The 25,071-nt window shown below is 37.6% G+C and overlaps 1 protein-coding gene and 3 non-coding genes across 4 annotated transcripts; all 4 read right to left on the minus strand.

Annotated features, from left to right (window-relative positions):
• Positions 1 to 779: 779 nt before the first annotated feature.
• LOC139964391 (5S ribosomal RNA) lies at positions 780 to 898 on the minus strand. Its single transcript, XR_011791955.1, has one exon. It is a non-coding gene; the product is annotated as a 5S ribosomal RNA (ribosomal RNA).
• Positions 899 to 2,075: 1,177 nt separating this feature from the next.
• Positions 2,076 to 2,194, minus strand: LOC139964392 (5S ribosomal RNA). The gene has a single exon (XR_011791956.1). It is a non-coding gene; the product is annotated as a 5S ribosomal RNA (ribosomal RNA).
• Positions 2,195 to 3,371: 1,177 nt separating this feature from the next.
• LOC139964393 (5S ribosomal RNA) lies at positions 3,372 to 3,490 on the minus strand. The gene has a single exon (XR_011791957.1). It is a non-coding gene; the product is annotated as a 5S ribosomal RNA (ribosomal RNA).
• Positions 3,491 to 4,326: 836 nt separating this feature from the next.
• On the minus strand, positions 4,327 to 24,606 carry LOC139963897 (probable flavin-containing monoamine oxidase A). The gene is made up of 11 exons (XM_071965105.1): positions 23,987 to 24,606; positions 20,417 to 20,666; positions 13,457 to 13,547; positions 13,067 to 13,241; positions 12,039 to 12,153; positions 10,535 to 10,692; positions 9,874 to 10,054; positions 8,996 to 9,096; positions 8,199 to 8,399; positions 7,683 to 7,870; positions 4,327 to 6,749 (listed from the first exon to the last, which is right to left on the minus strand). The coding sequence occupies exons 1-11, from the start codon at positions 24,041 to 24,043 to the stop codon at positions 6,530 to 6,532; spliced, it is 1,737 nt and encodes a 578-aa protein (XP_071821206.1). The 5' UTR covers positions 24,044 to 24,606; the 3' UTR covers positions 4,327 to 6,529.
• Positions 24,607 to 25,071: the final 465 nt, after the last annotated feature.

Raw genomic sequence — 25,071 nt, forward strand, 5'->3', positions numbered from 1 at the left:
AAGCCACAAAAACAGCAGAGTTTGTTTGAGAACACATCAAGAAAGATGTTCTCCTGTTTCTTTTCGGCACTTTTCCTGAGGGAGAACACTCGTGCGTGAGTGCGTGCATGCGGAATGATACAGCCCTAGTGTAGGCTACATATATGCCACCATAAAACTAAATATGACGCACTTTAAAAGTCGGGGCTAGTTTGCTTCCGCACGTACTCCACCTATATCTACTCAGTAGTGTAACGGAAATGTATCCCTTTAAGTAAATTGTTATTGCAATATTCGTTTTGGGATTGAGCGTTCCCTCAGTTCTACCCGTCGATGGCCCCTCTCCAAAAATGTGTATAGATTTTGCGAGTTACAGGTGGGGACAGCCAATGAAAATCGTACCCCTGTTTGTTTATAAATCTTGCTGAATCAGCACCCGAATTTTGAGATGTTTCCCCTTGTTAGTGGTAGCGCAGATTGTTTTATTAGTTTTAGCTCACCACGCTCACGAGGTATTCCGAGATTGGCCCCTGGCGGAGAGAGAACTGAGAGAACCGCCTGTATTCTATTTTTTTTTTTTTTTTTTTTTATTAGTTCAAGCAGCTGGACTTCGGGAGACACTGGTCAACGTTACACTAAAATAGTCTCGAATAAAAGTTCGATATGGCAAGTCAATGTCTTCAAGGGTGGTGGGGGTAGAATGCGTGAGGGGGGAGTGGGGGGCAGAAAATGACAGGACACAACAATAGTGACAGAGATAGAAACTGGGGTGCGCTTGTGGGTGAGGAAAAAAATGAAAAAGTCTACGGCACCTAGTATTCCCAGGCGGTCACCCATCCAAGTACTGACTAGGCTCGACGCTGCTTGACTTCGGTGATCGGACGAGAACCGGTATATTCAACGTGATATGGTCGTAGACATTGGAAGGATAGAATTTAAGCCTTTTATACCCGCCCCGAGACTATAGCCACTGGAGTACGTACGGCGATCATTCTCACAATTTTGCAAAGTTGGACGACATTCAACTCTTGACCACCTATATGGCTACTTATCCCATTAAACTAATGTTATATGACGATATAGCGCAAACAACGTTTGACTTGAGAAGCTATACGGTAGCATATACGCCACATGATTGCCCCATTGACTGACGTACGCACACACGCTGAGAACCCGACTTGTCAACAAACCTCTTTACTCAGTATAGTAAACAATTTTCGTACGCTGCCATTGGGAAGCCTAAAAGTGGTCTAAAATTGCCTCAATCGACGCATTTTTGGGCATCACATTTACTTCCCGTTGTGTACTCCGACATCCAAGCCACAAAAACAGCAGAGTTTGTTTGAGAACACATCAAGAAAGATGTTCTCCTGTTTCTTTTCGGCACTTTTCCTGAGGGAGAACACTCGTGCGTGAGTGCGTGCATGCGGAATGATACAGCCCTAGTGTAGGCTACATATATGCCACCATAAAACTAAATATGACGCACTTTAAAAGTCGGGGCTAGTTTGCTTCCGCACGTACTCCACCTATATCTACTCAGTAGTGTAACGGAAATGTATCCCTTTAAGTAAATTGTTATTGCAATATTCGTTTTGGGATTGAGCGTTCCCTCAGTTCTACCCGTCGATGGCCCCTCTCCAAAAATGTGTATAGATTTTGCGAGTTACAGGTGGGGACAGCCAATGAAAATCGTACCCCTGTTTGTTTATAAATCTTGCTGAATCAGCACCCGAATTTTGAGATGTTTCCCCTTGTTAGTGGTAGCGCAGATTGTTTTATTAGTTTTAGCTCACCACGCTCACGAGGTATTCCGAGATTGGCCCCTGGCGGAGAGAGAACTGAGAGAACCGCCTGTATTCTATTTTTTTTTTTTTTTTTTTTTATTAGTTCAAGCAGCTGGACTTCGGGAGACACTGGTCAACGTTACACTAAAATAGTCTCGAATAAAAGTTCGATATGGCAAGTCAATGTCTTCAAGGGTGGTGGGGGTAGAATGCGTGAGGGGGGAGTGGGGGGCAGAAAATGACAGGACACAACAATAGTGACAGAGATAGAAACTGGGGTGCGCTTGTGGGTGAGGAAAAAAATGAAAAAGTCTACGGCACCTAGTATTCCCAGGCGGTCACCCATCCAAGTACTGACTAGGCTCGACGCTGCTTGACTTCGGTGATCGGACGAGAACCGGTATATTCAACGTGATATGGTCGTAGACATTGGAAGGATAGAATTTAAGCCTTTTATACCCGCCCCGAGACTATAGCCACTGGAGTACGTACGGCGATCATTCTCACAATTTTGCAAAGTTGGACGACATTCAACTCTTGACCACCTATATGGCTACTTATCCCATTAAACTAATGTTATATGACGATATAGCGCAAACAACGTTTGACTTGAGAAGCTATACGGTAGCATATACGCCACATGATTGCCCCATTGACTGACGTACGCACACACGCTGAGAACCCGACTTGTCAACAAACCTCTTTACTCAGTATAGTAAACAATTTTCGTACGCTGCCATTGGGAAGCCTAAAAGTGGTCTAAAATTGCCTCAATCGACGCATTTTTGGGCATCACATTTACTTCCCGTTGTGTACTCCGACATCCAAGCCACAAAAACAGCAGAGTTTGTTTGAGAACACATCAAGAAAGATGTTCTCCTGTTTCTTTTCGGCACTTTTCCTGAGGGAGAACACTCGTGCGTGAGTGCGTGCATGCGGAATGATACAGCCCTAGTGTAGGCTACATATATGCCACCATAAAACTAAATATGACGCACTTTAAAAGTCGGGGCTAGTTTGCTTCCGCACGTACTCCACCTATATCTACTCAGTAGTGTAACGGAAATGTATCCCTTTAAGTAAATTGTTATTGCAATATTCGTTTTGGGATTGAGCGTTCCCTCAGTTCTACCCGTCGATGGCCCCTCTCCAAAAATGTGTATAGATTTTGCGAGTTACAGGTGGGGACAGCCAATGAAAATCGTACCCCTGTTTGTTTATAAATCTTGCTGAATCAGCACCCGAATTTTGAGATGTTTCCCCTTGTTAGTGGTAGCGCAGATTGTTTTATTAGTTTTAGCTCACCACGCTCACGAGGTATTCCGAGATTGGCCCCTGGCGGAGAGAGAACTGAGAGAACCGCCTGTATTCTATTTTTTTTTTTTTTTTTTTTTATTAGTTCAAGCAGCTGGACTTCGGGAGACACTGGTCAACGTTACACTAAAATAGTCTCGAATAAAAGTTCGATATGGCAAGTCAATGTCTTCAAGGGTGGTGGGGGTAGAATGCGTGAGGGGGGAGTGGGGGGCAGAAAATGACAGGACACAACAATAGTGACAGAGATAGAAACTGGGGTGCGCTTGTGGGTGAGGAAAAAAATGAAAAAGTCTACGGCACCTAGTATTCCCAGGCGGTCACCCATCCAAGTACTGACTAGGCTCGACGCTGCTTGACTTCGGTGATCGGACGAGAACCGGTATATTCAACGTGATATGGTCGTAGACATTGGAAGGATAGAATTTAAGCCTTTTATACCCGCCCCGAGACTATAGCCACTGGAGTACGTACGGCGATCATTCTCACAATTTTGCAAAGTTGGACGACATTCAACTCTTGACCACCTATATGGCTACTTATCCCATTAAACTAATGTTATATGACGATATAGCGCAAACAACGTTTGACTTGAGAAGCTATACGGTAGCATATACGCCACATGATTGCCCCATTGACTGACGTACGCACACACGCTGAGAACCCGACTTGTCAACAAACCTCTTTACTCAGTATAGTAAACAATTTTCGTACGCTGCCATTGGGAAGCCTAAAAGTGGTCTAAAATTGCCTCAATCGACGCATTTTTGGGCATCACATTTACTTCCCGTTGTGTACTCCGACATCCAAGCCACAAAAACAGCAGAGTTTGTTTGAGAACACATCAAGAAAGATGTTCTCCTGTTTCTTTTCGGCACTTTTCCTGAGGGAGAACACTCGTGCGTGAGTGCGTGCATGCGGAATGATACAGCCCTAGTGTAGGCTACATATATGCCACCATATTATTAAGCCACGAAGCTTAATGATACTTCCCACCCTTTGACTGACGACACACACACGCGGTGATCGGACGAGAACCGGTATATTCAACGTGATATTGTTGTAGAATCAAGTTACTTGCCATCATTGGCTTACCAAAGCCGCAAGCTGATCGAAGTCAGTCTCTTAGATTCATAATTAACGTCCATGATTATGAATTGTCAATTGTCAACAACTCTGTACCTGGACGACATACATTAATCTTGAGTGACTCGACCTCGGGACCTTATAATTGAAAGGCACTCATAATAACTCAAATAATGATTACTGATTACGAAAAAGCCAGAGATAAATTCATTCGTTGTTAAATTTGTCACACTATAGGCCTAGTGGTATATGTATTCCACACTTCCACAAACCGTTACAGGAAAGGTAAGATAACAGAAAATACATTCTGGTACTATTGTTTAGCAAAACTCACACAACAATGCTGAAATTAGGGATAGTTGGCAAGTGAAACAATCAAACACAACATCAAATTTATCGTTTGGATAAAAGTTGTTGGTTAATAATAAATCTTGTATATGAACTGTTTCACAAATATCTCTCATCAGCTCAGTATATTGGATGGGTGACCAAGCTTCAGAAAGCTTGTACGCCATGTCCTGTAACAATGTTTGTACGTAACGGAGGCAAATATAGCAATGCGGCTGCAGCAGAAATAACAGACTCTGACTAATCCTTTATTCCATGTTGTTAAAAATTGTACGATAAGTTAAACTCACGCATGCGCATCGTGACTGTAATAAGTTACAAACATGTAAAATAACTTGATACGTATTTAAAACCCTATAGATTCGAGTTATACGAAAAAAACGAGCAATGTCCTAACTTATAAATAACGCATTAAAAACAATCAAGATGAACTTGAGCATGCCCATGCAAATATTTTCAACTTTTGGTTGGAATGTTTGATTTGAATGGCAAAAGAGGGGTGTTGTTCCCCTCTCTCACGTACGGGCAACACCGCCCCCACCGTTGTTCCATAGCACACTTTAAAAAAAAACAGCATCGTACATTTAGAAAGAAATATGTTAATACATCATTGCGCGGAATACTCAAAACCTTGAGTACGCTCCTATTTCATAAGAAGACAAAAAAAGGGGGGGGGGATATTTTCACATGCTTGTAAATTATTTACATTCAACTTACCAGTCGTGCAAGATATACAAACTTATATAAAATAAATATAAATAAATATACAAAATAAATTTGTCGTAAACAGTACACACTTATGGTATTCAAATTCTTAAAGTAGCGTTTTGCGTTGATTTTGGAGAAGTTTGATACTACACGATGTTTAAATTTCCTAGGCTTCAAACTGGTCATAGTTCTAATATAAGAATTTAAACAATAAAATAATTAAATTCTTCGGAAATTTACAACATTCGAAATCATGTGTTTCCTATTAATTAACTTCAATCTGGTTGATATCTTCAGAATCGAATGAAGTCTTTAATTACCCAATTGTTCTATCTTTTGCAACACTATTAATTGTTTAAAGTTCTAAGTAACTTCTCTGTCCTCACTCCCCCACCCACCCCTCCCCCACCCCCCCTATCTCTGTTCTTAACGTGTTCCATATATTTTGGCTTAAGTCTGCATGCTACGGAAATTCCTGCTATAGGATTGAAATGAAAGCCAATCTTTCAATGTTTATGCAATAACGTTCAACCGGTAAAGAAAATATACAAGGGAGTTTTAGTTTGCTATCTTCAACTTCTTTGTAACTGCAAACTCAACGTGAACAGTCGCTTTTTCACAAGTATAAAATATGAGCAGTTTAATATAGCAAACTTAATTATGCCAGATACAATTAAAAAACTTCCATACAATTAACTTCGCCAACAACATAATATTTCACAATACATTTTGCATATTCATAATTTAGGTATTATCGTATAATGGCTGTACACTATCGTTGTTCATTCGAAATATTACGTACCAGACACAATTAAAAAAAAACCTCCATACAGTTCACTTCGCCATCAATAATATTTCACAATAGTTTTTTTTTTTGCATATACATAATTTAGGTATTATCGACTGATGGCTGTACACTATCGTTGTTCATTCGAATTATTACTTACGCTCTTCCTTCACTGCAAATACAACGTTCAATCGAAAATCCAATTGAAATGCTACACGGCAAATTCTGTGGCGTCATAAGATGAGTTACAAATCTCTGTATGTTGCTTGCTGAAAGTTATAGTGTTTAGCTTTCTTTAAACTCGAATTTGTAAACAAAGTTCCATTGTTGTTAACTTATTAAAAACACTCTTGCTCCAATTGAGATTCAACATTTCAATCTAAGTGTCGATTTTAAGTTTGTACGTTCATTTTATGACGTCATCATGACACTAATTCATTCTAGATTTTGTCGTAAATGTAACATTGTTGTATTGTTTTGTAATGATAACAAAGCATTATTGTTCTTTAATAATTCTTGTCTACAGAGTGTTGGTAGACACTGAATCTTCTTCATCTGCATTAACAATTGATGATGTTCTTTCTCTTACTTCTTCTGCGTCAGTGTACACAGCCAGGTCCTCCCCCTCTACACGATTTAGGTAGTAGACAACTTCTGTAGCTACCCTTTCGGCAGACTCGAGCGCTCCTTCCATCTGTCCATACCAACTGGTGGAGGTTTCTGTTCCCGCCCAGTGCACTCTATTTAGTGAAAAGGAGAATGCGTTTCCGGAATGGAAGAAGAAAAATTTTACACAAAAACAAAACAAAAAAGCATCCTGAATGATTATATATGAACATGTAAGACTACAAATAGATGAAACACGTGATGTTCATACTGGTTCTCGATTGGCTGCTTATATCTTGGTAAGGTCCATTAGAGGGAACATGGGAAGACCATCGAAAACAATTAAAAAGTACTATTTCTCATACACGATGTAAATGTGGTGATACTATCGGGTGTAATGTTTAAGTTCGTCAGTTACTCTCAAATATATTAGAAGGTCCATTAATGGTCAGTTAGATTCAAACTTCAAACGTATGTTATTGATAACCTCTGATCGTTTACCCAAAATGAAGAACTTAATGAGGTATGTGTTTTTGTCGTGTATGTGTTCGTGTGCCAACTATGCGTTTTTGTGTCAGGTATGTGCTTGGAGAGAGTGTTTGTGTATCAGTGCTTGTGTCAAGTATGTGTTTATGTGGCAGGTATGTATGTGTGCCAAGTGTATGGGTGTGTCAAGGGGGTGTGTGGGTATGTCTAGTCCTCACAACTGGTGACATGGGGAAAAAGACGTTCCTGTCACCAGTTGTCGAACAATAGAGAACAATAGTCATCGGTTGTCCAGACAAAGGGTGTACGTGTGTGGGGATGGTGTTGTATGGTGTGGGAGGGTGTACGCGTGTGCGAATTATGTTGTATGGTGTGGGAGGGTGTGCGTGTTTGGGTGGGGTGGTGTTATATGGTGTGCGAAGGTGTATGGGGGTGGTGTGGGAGGGTGTGGGAGGGTGTACGTGTGTGGGGATGGTGTGGGAGGGTGTGGGAGGGTGTATGTGTGTGGGAATGGTGTTGTATGGTGTGGAGGAGTATGTATTAGGCTAACGACAAGAAGCAGAGATCAAGAAACAACTAACCTCATGAATGGTCTCTGTATCATCATGTAATTCAAGGCAAACACACCGGGTGATATTACGGTACACGGTATATCGGGTTCACAATCAAGATCGCCCCAGATCTTATCGGTATAGTCGACTCTTGAATACACTTCATCTCCAAAGACTTCTCGCAGATTTTTAAGGATTACGTCTTCCCTCTCACTAGGCTATTCCCGAAGAAGAAGAAGAACAAGAAGAAGAAGCAGTAACATCAGTTCAAATAGCTTATAAAAGATTGTGGGAAAACACGGCGGCCGATGAAATGACTGTGATAATCACACACACAGCACGACTGAGAATGATAGCGTGTTTTCATATATATCGATACCAAACTACACCAACTTAATGACAAATCAAACAGTTAGATAACCTGACGTTTAAATCCTATGGCAGGATCTTATTCAGAGCCAAACACAAGTTTTTTTTTTAATCTTATAAAGTGGTCAAATCTAGTAGTTTCAAACCATATGAATTATTTAGGAGTAACTATCTTACCTCGTAAGCATCTCTTAACTTCCGTGAAAATGCATATCCCATCAAGGCAGGCATTGAGTTGACTGTGGTTGCATCGAAAACGAACGAGTACCCCATAATATCACCCTCACCGTGTATTTTAAGGCTCTCAAGTTCCTTATGCTGATCGACAAGTTTAATAGCGACTCCATTCTTGCCAATGACGTCATTCCGCCAAAATACCTACGGATGTCAAAATGTAAGCCATATTTAATCTAACAGTTACTGTCATTAATTTACCGGGTAACACCATGTAATCGAAAATGCAATGGGGTAGCATGCATAAAACAGGAACTGTGTGAACAGAAAGCACGGACGGACAGAATGATAGACATACTGAATAGGTGAACAAAGGGATTGAAAAATAGACAGACACATATATACAACGAAGATAAAGAGAGAGTTTGTCACTTGTTATTAATTTTCTCCTACTTGTAGTCTTTGAATATAATTCGATTACTGTAAAGTCACATATATCAACAGGCGAAATATGCATTTAGTTCTTATGTTTTATTTTCAATAATAAAAAATATATAAAACAAAACCGTCTGGCCTACTCAAATCTTAGTTCCCAAGAATATTGTCCTTTTTTAATCTGCAGCTTCGTTCTAAAGCATTCAAGAAAACCCCCTTTGTTTTGCACAATCTTGTAAATATTCTGTTAACTGATATAAAAATGGTGACCATTTTTGGTTTGTTTAACAAATTTTGGTAGCAATAAGTAAATAGACTTATGACGTTACCATCTTCCGATGTGACGTCATTGCTACTTTACTTACCGTTTCAAAAGTCACAACATATTTTAAGCATTTTCCGGAAAATGAGTGTTTAATGATTGTGTCTTTCCCCAATGGCAGCTTTGGTCGGAAATCCATTTGATCTATAAGGGGAAAAAACGATGAAATGTTATCAGTGTTAAAAATTAATGTTATTGAATAGAAAGAAGCTCACAGAATGCCAGTAACTATGTAGTTTTACATAGCCTTCCCTTTAAATAATACTATTGTGACATAGGACCAACCTAATGTAAATTGTTGCGTGTGCACCATAACAACAACCCCCAACCCCCCAACCCCCTCCCCCACGCACCGTCACGTATACCTGACCAGTAACTACCTGGCATGATTTTGATACTTCTTCTATCTTACGATGATTGTAAACTTCCATAACAATGTTACGGCAGTCGAGTTTTATTTGAACTTATGATGGAAATCGCCAACATCTTGAAAAATCCCCATTGATCTTCGTGTTCGATAATTATAGTGTCTGTGCGACGAAATTTTCAGTTTGGTATAGCGTCTTTAATTAATTACCCACAATTTTTCATTTGGTGAAGACATCTTAGTTTAGTTAGGTAGGTTTGGTTAAATTGTCAGAATTGACGAAGCAAATTAAAAGAGCTGTTACAAATTCTTGACAAATTCTAATCGATACCTTTTCAAAGCTAAAATTAACTTCCTTACCTACATACATATCAACATGTTACATCATTCTATTTTTACTTTTGACTTCATAGTCTTCTATACATCATATTTTCTTTTTGCCCAGCAAAATTATTTCCTTTGAGAGCTTTACATCCTATGCAAATTAGGTGACGTCACATGGACGTAATTGTCCATGGGAGGATTGCTAAGTATTTCCAGCATAGTTCTCTTACCAATACATTTTGGTGGGACGGTCATGACTACTCTCCTAGCCCAGAAGACTCTTCCTCCCCGAGACCTGACCTGGCATCGTTCGTCGTCATCTTGGTGTAGCTCGGTCACTGGATCACTAAATATTATATTCTCTCTGCCAATCCTATCGGCGAGGATGGCGCACAACCTCTCTGCTCCTCCCTGTATTGTAAGAAGGAAACTTAATATTACATAATGTAGGTCATGACCTAGGGCCAGACTCATGTTTGTGGAGAAGGGAGAGGGGAGGGGGGGGGCTCTGGGTTATACTATTATATTATACAGAATATATATATATATATATATATATATAATATATATATAATTGAAGTTGCAGCGTGTTGGAAAATCCAGAACAGTGAATAAGCTTCCAGCCTCCACCAGGATTCGAACCCGGGCCTTCCGCTTTGTATGCGGACACCCTAACCAACAAGGCTATATGGACGCTGATTGAATGTCCAGAGGTTCGAAACCGGTAAGGTCGGAATTCTAACCTTTTCGTAGTACATAATATGTAATACGCAATGAAACTGCGGAGACGCGAAGTACTATGTAATTGTTGTTAATGGAGTATAGTTTGCGGCCTTTATAAAAAAAAAAGTTGCACGCTGTTGAAATTCTCTAATTATGATAATTTATTACCTTAATTTTGAGTTCTTTCCCAGATCCTTTGCCGATATTACACATATTATTCCATCCTCCGTATGTGTTTAAAAGGTACAGGAAGAAGAGTAATGAGATCTCTCTGGGAGTGACACCAAGGCTGAGAACGACAAGGGCGTCAAAGATTTGCCTCCCACCTTTAATCGTGAACCAAACAAAAAAAGAATGGGATATCAAAAATTAATTTGATTTAATTGACTGGAATAATTAGAAAAGAGTAGTTGAAGGATGTGTAGTGCCGCCGTCACCAGTGTTGAAGTAGAATCAGATGTATTAATGTGTCGGGTCATCCCCTCTTCTCCGATGAACGAGTATCTATCATAGTTTATATTATAGCGCAGTTATATATGTTAATCGTCTGTGCATCCATATAGTTAACTCCCGTGTAATCTGTGTTCGTTTAACTTCTGCCTCTGAAGTAGATCCTGCTAGGATTCAACTATCAGAAATATAAAATCAAAGTTTTATGTCGCCGCAATTATTCGGTGTTAAGCAACTACAGTTGCATTTGGTCATCAAATGCAAACAGTTTAACATGAATATAAATACCGGGTACTGCGCAAACTCAGATTGTAACTGAAACAGCTATAGAAGACACCATTTTATGGAGTTAGCTTACTTGATCAGATGAACAAGAGTGAGTGGTTACTTAAATTGTGCATTCGAATGTTTTTGTGAGTAGGTATTAATCAGTCTAAACAAAAGATCCCCCTATACACTTTTCCTTTCCTTTCCAATCGGGTAGTAATCAATGCACAGAGCAAATGGTGACGAGAATCTTTTGCAAGTATAATATTTTTGTTCAACTGACCTTTCGTGAATGGAAATAAAACATTATTATTACTAAGAAAGGACATATATATATATTGATACCATGGAGTGGGGCGGTATTTCAGTATCAAACAGCTTTGGAAATTTACCAAAATCATTTCAAGCAAGTCGAAACTTGATACTTTTAACACAAGTCACACGAAAGAGAGCTTGGGCACGAATACTAAACAGCTTGAAACACCTGTCAACCCAGTTCCCGTGACATTTAGGCTGTAACCATGTGATTATGACGACGGTGTTACCTCAAGTGGAGACAAGTTCATACTAACGTCCTTTAAATGTTGTGAAGACTCGCGCCCAAAGAAACGTCTCATGCCGGTAATTTGACCTAGTTTCGAATGAGGCGTAACAGTAGTGTTAGACACCACCGTCGATCCCAGAAAATACACACACACAGCTTGCTACCGTTGGCAATTAGACACTAGTGTACAATCAATACATACAGCTACGGTCAATACCCACAGCACAGTGTACATAGCAGTGATGGACATCTCAGGTCTAGATAAAAGATAACAAGGTCTCACGTTTCACTGTCTGCACTTTGTAGTGACAAGAAGAAAACTTCACTTGCAAGCAACGGAAAGTTAACTTTTTTTCAGAGGGCAGCAAGCGGTTTTGGGCGAGTCCTCAATGCCTTTAATTAATTTCTTACCGTCCGTCCATGTGTGCGATCTCTTGAATTGTTCTAGGGTAGTTGCATCCCATTCGAGGGCGTCCTCGCATTTCGTTGGATCTTCTAAAGGTACAAGGTCTCTCAATATTTCCAGCTTTATAGAACAAAAAACAAAAGTAAAAAGAGTCACCACCATAAAATTAAAAGCCTCATTTATAGAAATTCGAACAAAAGACATCAGTTGTCGATACATAATTAATACGTCGAACAGCTTCACATTGAAAGGAATAAAATGGTAATGAAAGAAATATGGATTATGATGCTGCATGGTTACTAGGCGGTATTTGCAGCTCAAACTGTTCCTGTCAATGACAACGGTATAGACGATTTCTCCGATTATTAAAATTTCAAAATTCAAAATCAATGCACAGTGGTGTTAAAATTACCCCTGTGACGTCATCAAATATATATGTATGTATGAAAATCATTGCTGCGAAATTATTGGAGGCCACGCCTATTTTAAGAAGGTTTGAAATGACTCGTAGAAGGAACCTAGCTAAAAAGCCAAAAATAGTGGGACAATCACCAAATTCCCACACGATACCGGTATCTATTATATCGGAACACAGTCCCAACGAGATGGGCAGACCAGTGTATGTGTGTGTGGGGAGGGGATCCCTGGTCCCTGATTCAGTATGGGGGATCAGGAAAATATGATGGTAAAAAGGTGGTCCGATGTCATGACTGACCCCGTGACCCGACCTGGTTCTTTACGTATATATCTATAGGTGTACCGCCTGGTAGTCAGTGTACCGCCTGGCAGTCGGTATACCGCCTGGTAGTCAGTGTACCGCCTGGTGGTCGGTATACCGCCTGGTAGTCGGTATACCGCCTGGTTGTCATGACGAGGTTATAGTCATAATGCAGTATCAAGATTCTCGGGAAAGACCTAACACGTGACCTTAACCAGATACGAAAGGGGTTTTTTTGCAACTGAGATGCGCAACCTTACTGTATGTGAACCAGTCTTTCTTTTACGTCGTTATGTTTTACATTAGTATACTTACTCTAGCAATGAAGGAGTTCAGGTCGTATCTTCCGATCATACCAATCGGGTAGTTATAACCTTCAAATGATACTGGCGCTCCTTCGGCTGGTATTAACATTTTGAAACCTGCGTAGTCTTGTTCGTACGTTTCCAGTCCAAGTTCAACTACCAAATCCATTATTCTCTTCTGCTTCCTTGTATAAAATCAAAATTTAAAATGGACATTTATTGAGAAATTGGTAGAAACACATAGAAACCATATTGAGAGAGTCAGCAAACCTTTTCTTGAGTTCTTACGCTCGCCTGTTACGTCACCAGCTAATATATAATCTTGAGTTGTTATTATAAAATAAATAATAAAAATATGACAGATTATGATTTTGTTTAGAACAAAACCTCGGTAACGAACCTGCTTAGCCATTCTCCTCCCAGGTCAAACAGATCCTTTCCCGATTCTGCTGTTCGAACCTGTTTGGTGAGCAATCTTCCTCCAACACGGTCTATAGATAAACCAATTACAGGTAGGAACGTCATAAGTGTCGAAATAATATAGGAAAGCATCAATTCCGCATCATCGAATAAATAAGGTTTAACTATCGTGTATGCTTCATCAATCACTTTGTAAACCGACTTTTAGTAAGTCTATATGTTAAATTATTAATAATACGTCATGACGTTTCAGATATTGATGGAAACAAATCTTGTTCTCCAACATATGTGGATAATATATATATACATGTATATATATACACAAACACATCCCCCACGCACACACTCACATATATATATATATATATATATATATATATATATATGTATATATTTATTTATATATATATATTTCAATACTCAGGTCAATTCCATCATCTCTAATTGCTTTACTATGATCCGTTATATTTCTAAAGTCAAATATTTTATTCAACATGTGGACCTAGGCTTCCGAAATGGCCTACCAAATAATTTTCTCCAGGGGTAACGATAGAACCATCTCTACCGAGCTATAGGCGATATTCGCCACATTACAGTACTTCAGATTTCTTATAGTTTTTACACTATTGACATGAATCCATCAGCACATGTCGTTGTGAAATCATAACGCACTGCATATCGACAAATATGCAGAGCCTCCCGTGTTATATACACATACTGCCTACCATCAACTGTATAACTTCTTCTGTCACGTGACTGCTAAGTCCCTGGGGAATTTCGATAGCGGTGTCTGACATTGGAAATATGTGCATATGTAACTGCTATGGTTAAGGATAATAATTTGATGACATTGTTTGTACGGCAGTGTAATGAAGTTGTTACAACAACCACTTTCTCAGCACCTTTGGCATACAGCCATATTCGAATCCCTAGCTCCACAGCCTGGGATAAGTAATATTTAATAATAAAAAAGTAAATCGTCTGATTCAATGTATATATATATATATATATATTTATACTAAATATTTACAAAATGCTCTGAGTACGAGTAGGCCCCGCCCACTGAGTATACAAATCGACGGGGTGAGTAGGTACGCGGTCCGAGCAACTCAGTATATTATATAGTACGAGTAGGCATACGTACTCACTGTGAGTCTGTCTGCTATAGTAAGATCGTGCATAGTTAATAACAAAAGTTCATTATTTATAGTCGCCATGAAGTATTTACATCATCCCTATGCGCAGTAATATCAGCGCCTTATATTTTGACGATAACGGGAGAGATACATGCGCTCCACCGAGCGTGACGACACGTCCTTCGTTTGCCTTTGATTGGAAGCAGTCCTGTAATCCATAAAGCAAGCATCATAATGCCAAAAACTACTATCGTTATAATCTCAATAACGGTTAACAAAGCTGCGGCGATATATGCAACTATAAGCTATATATGTATACACGGTACATCGCTAAGTTCATGATTATGTGGAGCAATTATATGTATAATAACGTACTAATTGTACAAGCCTCAAATGACACACTTAATATTAACGAGTTAAAATGACTATTTGATAGACTAATGGACAGACACGCAAAATAGGTTTCTGGAGTTAAGTGTGAATGTGGGCACAACAAGGGTGGAAATGGGGGGGGGGGGCGGGCGGGCGGGAAGGGGAAGAAGATTTCTGCCCAATATAACATTGATCTACTCACTGTTGTTGATTTGTCCAAACCGGACACGTTAGGACAGCTTTCATCATTTTATCCCAGACGACAGATAACGACGTAACCCTCCCACTTCTCCAACCCCCCCCCCCCTCTAAAGGCTTGGTCCTCTCTTACGCCCAATCTCTCCCCCAAAGAAACAGTCTAAAAATCATCAATAAGTTTCATCGGTACATAGGTTTATATTACTTTATTCGATGTACAAAAGAACAAAATTTGCAAATGGTTGCGCAATAATGTTTATTTTGTGTGTATTAGTGGCGACTGTGTTACATTTTGTCCTCTGTATAAATCATGAAAGACAGAGACTCGGATTTAGGATACGAATTATTGCAACGTTGAAGGATGACAGTTCCAGTCAACAAGTGGTGTTATATATTCACACACAAGCAGTGGTGCGAAACACAACGGCCTTCCCTGAATAATTTTGCTCTTGTCAAGGTGAACCATTACTATGTAATAGTTTAATTGTACTTCCTATAGAGGAGATGCTATAGTGTTTTGGTTTTTAATATGCATGCATTTGCGGATTTCACACAATCGAATGTGTATGAATTGTGTGAAGGGATGGTTTGAGAAATCAGAAATTTAAAGGTTGTATATTAACAAAATACGAAGGACTGATAAAGTCGTAAACATGTTTGTTTACATAACATACTGGTATGTTTGTAGGTTCTATGGTCTAGTATATAACATAATGTATAAAGGTGTTATAATATAGAACGACACGATATGTTTGGTATAACCTTCACAGGTTTGGTTTTAAAGTAAGTTACCGGAAAGGAAGCGTAACATACATGTTTTTGGGAGCTCAACAACCAAAACCCCACCCTAAGGTTTAACTACAATACATAAACAGTGCCGAGTTTCGCACAGTGTGCGAAATGAAACCACCATTGAAAAGTCGTTGAAGATATGGGATATAAACTTCATTGTTTGCAAACCAGGGTACGCAAACACGTATACTTTTGGGGTGGGGTGGGTGGGGAGGGGAGACGATGAGGTACAACCTAAACAATCGAACATTTTTCAACACTGTTTCAAATGTTGCAAAATGTAGCATCATTTTGCACCAAAGCCCTCTCCAGTTTTACCATTTTTTCTCAAATGGGAAGGGCCAACCCTCCCCTTAGACTCCTCCCCTGAACGACATAACATCACAACCCAACCCCCCCCCCACCTTCCCCATCATCCCCTCCATTGAACTTTGAATTAAGCCCATTCCATTTTCTTTCTTTCACGGGATTTAGTTATACCTACATTACTATTGTATAAGAAAATAATAGACTCAAATGAAACAAAAAAAAATAGTATAGAGTGGGTTTTTTATGTAATGTTTACATATTTCAGGATATTTTAATGTTATGAAGCAATCTTACGTCACCATTGATCCATCACATAGTCTTTATACACGCCTGACGAGAGAGGAGTCAGGGGCTAATATTCCCGGGACCCGAGGTCAAATGTGAACCCTTATTCATGTGGAATTGATTGTTTCAGAATAGTTATGAGATTGCATGCTGAATAATTGTATTTTGTTTTGAACTTTCGCCCTACGCAGGGAAACTTAAAAAGAGCAACAATAATGTTCACTTTATTTCTTTTTTCACTTTTGGCAGAATGCTATTACAAAAAATGTAATTAAAAATGCTGAACCCTGGGGACAATTATATCACCAAGCCCTAGTTTCTGAAGTCATCTCCTTTTCATAAAAACAAATGTGAGTCGTGATAAGATATGAAAAATCACAACATGAATCGCCAAGGGAACACAATGTAAGCGTGGCTGTATACTCAGCCAGCATGTCTGTGTTTTAATGGGATGTGATCACTCATGTGTTTAGTGTAAAGTGTGCATTAGGACGTGCTATACACAGAGGCAAGCCAATGTTTTGTACGCAAAGAATATACCAGCACAGCGTACAGATTAGCTTGATAAACATGTCTTCATCATAAATTAAGTAGAGGAACCTCTCAAGATGACAATAAATTATCAGCATAGACTTAAAGTATAGAAATGAATCAATATCGGTTGAACTTGCGTTAGTTAGTTGCGAAGTGTACAAAGGGCCTTTATGAACAATCTAACGACTGAAATAATTGCCAGTCTTCGTCAGATTAAAATCAACCTCCAATAAATTCACTTCTGATCAGTAACTATGGTTAACTGTTTTGTATAAGAGTTTGATATAGGCCTATATATAATTCTTATACAACCTATCATACCCCACCCCACCCACTGAGAGAACAGACTCAAACGAGCGATTAATAAGCTGGTTTATCATTTTCTTCACATGTAATGATACATAGCAGCCCCATTCATTGATTATGACGCCGACTATAGGCTCGGCCAGGCTCGTGTTAATACCTCCTAATTACCCGGTTCCTATGTACCCTCTACTATTATAAAAACTACGACAATAAGGCGATCTTTAAACAGTCTAAGTATTCAATTAAGTAGTGATGACATAAATCAAATCACTTGTAATGTCAAGAGGCGGACACTTACATAATCAGAATACAATTAGCTTATAAATGCAGGGACCTAGTTAGAACTCTTGACACTCCTTTTCATATACTGAAACTGGGCTAATTAACTACTTAAGGTTGATAGGCATACAACATAAACGTGTAGCTACTTTCATGAGATTCTAAAGAATCTCTTACCATAGAAAAAATAAGAATGTAGACGGTAGTGTTAACATTCCTCTGTCGTGGACACTTCCAGAAGGGGAGTAATCTAAACGTTAGTGACATAGGTCATGTGAATATACCAACAGTCTGGAATTTCTAATTTTATGGAAGGCGTCTTTGCCTCATCTGACAAAGTACAATAGTGGGTAAAGAAGTATAGTACACCAGCGGTGCTAAACTGCATCGATCTACCGTCTTTATATTTGTAGTATAGCACCAACGGTGCTAAACTGCAGGGATCTATAGACTGGGTTTATATTTGTAATATAGCACCAGCGGTGCTAAACTGCATCGATCTACCGTCTTTATATTTGTAATATGGCACTAACGGTGCTAAACTGCAGGGATCAATTGTGTTTATACTTGTAATGTAAGCATATAGGATGGTGGCTTTGAGGGTAGAAACCAGATTAATATGTTAACAAAGTTAAGCAGAATAATTTTCAGTCAATAAATGTACCGAAAATGTAAGAGCCCCTTGCACACAACATAAACCAAAAAGCATATATAGGTAAAGACATGCTGTGAAAATAAAGAGTGAAAGAAATACCAAAAGGACTCAGGTAAAATAACATAAAGAACCCAAAGATAAGAAACCAACTAAAAATGAAACATATCCAGTATGAAGTAACTCTCTAACAGTGACATGAAGGCCAATGAAGGTTGTGCAGAACAAATTTGTATTTATTAAGGTTTTTATGACGCCATTGAGGAGCACTATACTGGAAAAAAACGAAGGTTTTAAGCGTGTTCAAGTCCACTTCTGTGCCTATTCCGCATGTCATGCATGTATGTGTTGGACACCGAGCATCTCCGTATAGCATGTTTCGCATATTTTACCAATATACATGTGTACGGTTCCCACGTAATATATGAGATCAATTGAGACATTGTCACTGATATTATGATGCGCTATGAGTGATCTTTACATGGTAAGTGACGTCACACATCGGTTGACGATGGTCTTAAATGGTTACGTTATTAACTGACGGAAGCTGCCAAATTTAAAATTTAAAGATAGGCTTTTCTATAAATGGTACAACAATGTTACCTTAAACATCAAAAACATGTTATATTTGTGCATAATTCTTAGTTTACTGTGCGGGTTACATCAGAGGGTGAGGTTGGGCCTCTTGAAGTAGCCGAGTGAAGGGAATGTAGCACTTATTACAATTCCTCGGGAATTGCCTTTAACCTTCTAGCTCCCCTAGTTATTCCACTCATCCTGATTCAATACTACAGGTTAAGCCTTCTAACATTGAAATTGTTGCATAGCTCTCTCAGACGACTTATGCTAAACAGAAAACGAACATTTTAAAACATTTTACTCCTGGACGCTCCGGTATATGAGTATAAAATATCAAAGCCCAAATGTAGTTTGTGTGTGTGTTTCGTTCTGTCAAACTAAATTGTATATAAATCGGTTCTATTGACTCACTGTACATAGTAAAGTTTACATAGCGCTTATAAATGTTTGTCAAATTCAGAGAAACATATTCTCATGTGTTTAATGATTTGTTCAAATCCCTCCTCAGCAGTGGTTCTAAATGAAGTTTACCACTTTAAATTTTACAACGCATCATTTTTTCAAAAATGTGAAAAATTGTTGTAACAGGCACGTTTTTGTGGTAATATCTATCTTCATTAGCTCACAAGAAGTTCATAATTAGGTAAATCTATCATACCTATAGCAGGTGGCTTTATCTCCGAAAATCACTCAATTTGTGGTTTATGGTTACAGTATGCCTTTACCTCAGTTGTAGTAATGGCACGACACAATGTAAATTGCTAATTACGATCCCTTTTAACAATTTATTTGCAAAGTGTGCCAGTCATTAACCGTATAGGAAATGATATCATGCGACAGAGTATTCCCTTTCCATTGCATGGAAACCAAAAAGGAATTAATTTCAAAAGAGGAGATACGTTTTCTAACTCCATAAATAAATTCTGTAAAACTATATATATATTTATATATAACTATACATATATAACTATAAATAAAACTATATATATCCCTATATATATAACTATAGTTATATATAGTTATTTATATAGTTTAGCCTATATATATAGCCTATAGGTTTACAGAATTTTTGGAATTAGAAAGCGTGTTTAGTATAAATACCTGTTTATACAGTGTGCTTCGACGGTGGACATGACTTTCCGCTTGTTGTAATCACGCACGCATTATGCATTATTTGCGCACAATTACAACATGACTCACAATTAGCGTATAATAAATGTATGGTTTATCAATTACCGTACATCCCAAAAATGCTTGGACAAAAAAAATTGCTTTAAATTGAAGTTACTGCATGGCCTTTACATTTTGTTACTTTGCTGTTTTTTGTAACATATTGTTATTGAATCAAGTTATGTCCTAAAAGCTGTGTTAATTAAACTAGCATACGAGCAACTAAGATATTATATCGTATATCGTAAGCTGTGATAAATATTATAGGACTAACAGACGGAATCGACATACAATGTGACCATAAATAAGTCTGCGTGTGTGTCTTTACCTGAAGCTTCAATCACGTTGATCTTTAGGTCTCGATTCTTTTGTAAGAGTATGTACGCAGTTGCCAAGCCTGCCAAACCGGCGCCCACTACCAGTACATCGGTTACCGTATGCGTACTGGCGTCTGTAACTTGTGTGTCAGCCGAAGAGGCTACACTAGCCATATCTGAGAACGTTATCTTCTTAATCGCATCGCTCAAATTGTGGCTGTCTGTATCTGAATCGGCTTTGTTCGGTGTTGCGATTTTATCCTTCATGATTACAGAAAAGAAGAAAATGATAATTAATTCTGATTTAAATAGATAAACAGATACAGATATATACGTATTAATGATCCATTATTGTTTAACATTACATATTTGGTAAATTGCTTTTCATAGTTGGCCGGTATAACTAGATACATTTCTCATAAAAAATGGCCTCATTATATATTCCTTTGATTTACTATATAACATCATATCCCAGACCATTGCTTGGTGTTATTACGAAGTAGCTCCGTGGATTTTATTAATTTAATGGCAGATATTCTAATTTTGTGGCAAATATCGTTAGATTTCTAAATCTAATCTTGTAATTGGTCAAACTAAGCCCTCCTCCCCAGATATTGTCACACAATATCATGGAATTAGCGTAAATTAATTAAAGTAATCATTCATTTAAATTTTCATATATAGTTTTGATCAAATACAAACAATAACAAGAATTTCACCCCCCCCCCCTTCACCCCATTTATTTTCAATTTATCGCCAGTTTGAAGTGAAACCTAACTATACACAAGGTTAAGTTAACTGCATGCATGTTACGTCTTGCAGAGAAGAACTGAATAGTCGGACAGCGCTTGGGGATCGAAATCATGCATGGAGACCACTAACCTTCATGTCTTCCTAATCATATCCATCCGAGTATGGGGTAGAATACCCCTCCCCCACAATCACCCTTCACTTTTGCTTATGTTTGTCTATATACCACATGATGAAGGGCGCAATGACTGTTTTACCAAGGGATGGGGGAGGGGCTTTGATCACAGCAAGTCTGCACTTTTCTCTATGGGAATGTTATTACCGAATAACAAATATTACTGACATCAAAGCCAACAATTTCGTTTAAGTGACTGGTTGGTTGCTTTAGTATAAATCGTGGCAGATATAAGCAATTGATGAGATTTATAACTTGAGTTTAATTTCTTTCCCTTTTCAAAGATGTTAAATTATAAATCTTGAAATCCGTATGAGAGATTATGAAATTATAGTTGCCGTATATCCCAATAAACCATATTTGACCTTTTGACCTGTTTCATGCTCAAGTGATGCACAGTAAATTACCAGACTTACTGGATGCATGGATTTGAAAACAATTATTTAATGATCGTCAAGTTGTCAAAGACGACAATTGAAACAAAGATTTTAAAAAATTACCTATAATGTTTATCAGTTCCCAAAGAAATTGATATTCCTCTACATGCTGTGACACTTTCATTAAATAAGTCAATATCATTGCAACTCATCTCACAGAACAAAGAAATACACGGTGGTAATAATTTCCTTGATGTTTTTATATGCTATGAAGGTGTTATCAATTCATGTTGTCATGACAACAAAGACAATTCGGAACGGTCATCACGCGGTTTATAACACTGACCAAGTGTTTTTAAAATGTGGTGTAAACTCTGGCAGCTTTAACACCTCAATGTTGGTATTTTATGTAAATTATTTGACATGTATTTTACACAGATGTTGTATTATTTGGAAAATGTTCAGTTTTCATGAATATGTAAATGAGCTCACATCTCTTTCCAGTCAAGAATCCTTCCTTGACTTCAATTATGGATATTTGTCTGTAGTATTTGTTTTCATAATGAAGACCATAATTTTGAAGACATATTGGTTTTATGTCTTTTTCAAGAATCTGCTCATTAGTCAACAACTTGCATGTTGACTCTTCATTTAACTAATTAATTCCTCTAACCAAACACTCCTCAAGAAGTCAATAACACAATATAGTACCTGCAAAAACAACTGATTGAGTTAGTTGTGACTAATTGATCATACCAACACGATGGCAACAAAGGAGGTCATTAGCTCAACTCATTAAATTTCAGTTTAATTAATGAAACAATAAAATTCATAATAATAATAACCTGGACGATTTGAAATTTTACCTTTTCCTTTATAGTCTTATGCATTGTCTTAAAATATGAATCATGTGTCCACGGATGACGAAATGTTACTCATCAATATGAATTAATAATTACCGAGCTCGGTAATCTACATTTTGCGCAGAAATCTTGAACGATTTCAAAACATGATCAATTACAATACTATTAAAACAATACTCAATATGTCCGGTAGTATAACCTTGACAATGCAACGAGGTGCTAGACTAGCTGTTTGTGATCATGTAATGAGTGATACCAACCGCATCCTATAAATATATATATATATATATATATATATATATATATATATATATATATATATATATATATATATATATATATATTATTATTATTATTATTATTATTATTATTAGAGAAAACCAGAGAAATAAGATATGACTCATAATTGACAAATAAGGAGTAAGTTTTAGAAAATATATTGGAATTTTCGGTCCCCCTGGGACCTTCGTCAGCAATACTTGGCAGTCGAATGAGAAGTACAAAATGTGACACAATGAAAGTATGACGCTAGATAAGTGTAAGTTGCAATGATGGAATTAAAACCAAATAAACCATGACTATACAGGAAGCGGATTAAGGAGCAAAGAACGGATTACATATGTTTGTAGAACTGATAGATGTTAAGGGGTCCCAGGTCTTTGTTGAGGCCGGTGATGTGAGACTTAATACGAAAGATCCAATCGATTTCTTTACGTTTACGTTCAGTAGTTGATTTTAAGTTCGAGGCAATTAAAATACATTTTAAGTTTTTGAGAGAATGACTATGAAGGTTGAAATGTTCGGAAACTGGGAATCCTGCAAAGTTATCAGGAATAGATTTTTTGTGATTATTAAAACGTAAGCGGAACCGGGAACCTGTTTCGCCTACATAATTGCCCTCTTTGCAAAGTACACAGTAGAAAATGTAAATAACATTAATAGAATCACAAGAGAGGGAAGGGGGTCTTAGACTAAAGTCAACATTGGGAATTTTGATTTTCGTTATATTATATATATATATATATATATATATATATATATATATATATATATATATATATATATATATATATATATATATATATATATATATATATATTTATATATGAGCATCACAGAGAAAGGAAACATTAAACATTAATGATACCGCTTGACGAAAGACACATTCTTCATAAGGCGTCGAGACATTTAGGTTAATATTTCGGCAATGTTGTGAAACGACTAAATAGAAACACTCAAGTTTGTATACAAGCGATGTAATGTTGACATATATGATTTCCCCTCACATCTCATTTGACTACTATTTTTAGATCGACCTAGAAGATTTTTGACATCGAAATGTTGTCATCATTTACAATATTCAGGATGATATTAAACTATATTAAAGACAGAAAGCGAGAAAGGAAATAAGCTTACCTTTATGGTGTCGAATAAATCACCAGCATCATTGAAAATTCCCTTGAACTTGTCCATCTCGGCTTAACCAAAAGGCATAAACGACAATTGCTTGTTTACCGTCTGCACTGTACGACCAACTATAGTGAGAATAGGCCTATATATAACGTGTACGTACAATATTCACGTATTACCCTGGTTTTTCACGACAAAATACCACCAGATGTTAACTATACACGTTCTCGCGAAACGAATAATTAACTCATTTGGTTTGATGGACTTTTATACCCTGCAATGATTCAAAACCCAGATTGGTAATGTGTTTAGCATGGCTACCCGCGCAGAGGCATGTTTGACTGTATCACTGTTTGTTATAGCTACTTTATTTTTCATTTGTACACACACACATGGTTATTTATATACTGTGGCGTTTGACACCAGTCTTCCGTGTTCACGGTAAGGACATATCCTTATTCCATATAGTTATGATATGTATTTACAGAGAAGATAGAGAGAGCACAGCTGAAAGCTCCACCTAACAACGCACTTACACAGATTTAATCTACATATGACTTTTGCTGGTATAGTTTCCTAAAAGCAGAAATCCGAATACTTTCAACATAGCGGTCGTCCTGTGTGACATAAAATCGGTATAAACTGCACGACTGTTTGACCAGAATGAACGATATCGGTAGTAGGCCTATGAAGGCCAACATATATATATATATATATATATATATATATATATATATATATATATATATATATATATATATATATATATATATATATATATATATATATATATATATATATATATATATATATATATATATATATATATATATATATATATATATATATATATATATATATATATATATATGTCCTGGTTGATGTATCAGGCTCTGGTCGCTAAAAGATAATACGGGAACTATAATAACAAATCGCCACTAATCTGCGCTGTAATATACCGAGATCGGCCACTTGAAACTCAATTTTGTCAATAGGCTTTGCATGGAAGCCAATTAATAGAGAAGAGGAGGGGAAAGGGAATGTGAAAGCTAAGGGGAAGGGGAAGGGGGAAATAAGGACTGTGTGTGTCC

This window comes from Apostichopus japonicus, chromosome 22, assembly GCF_037975245.1.
Source record: "Apostichopus japonicus isolate 1M-3 chromosome 22, ASM3797524v1, whole genome shotgun sequence".
NCBI lineage: Eukaryota > Metazoa > Echinodermata > Holothuroidea > Aspidochirotida > Stichopodidae > Apostichopus > Apostichopus japonicus.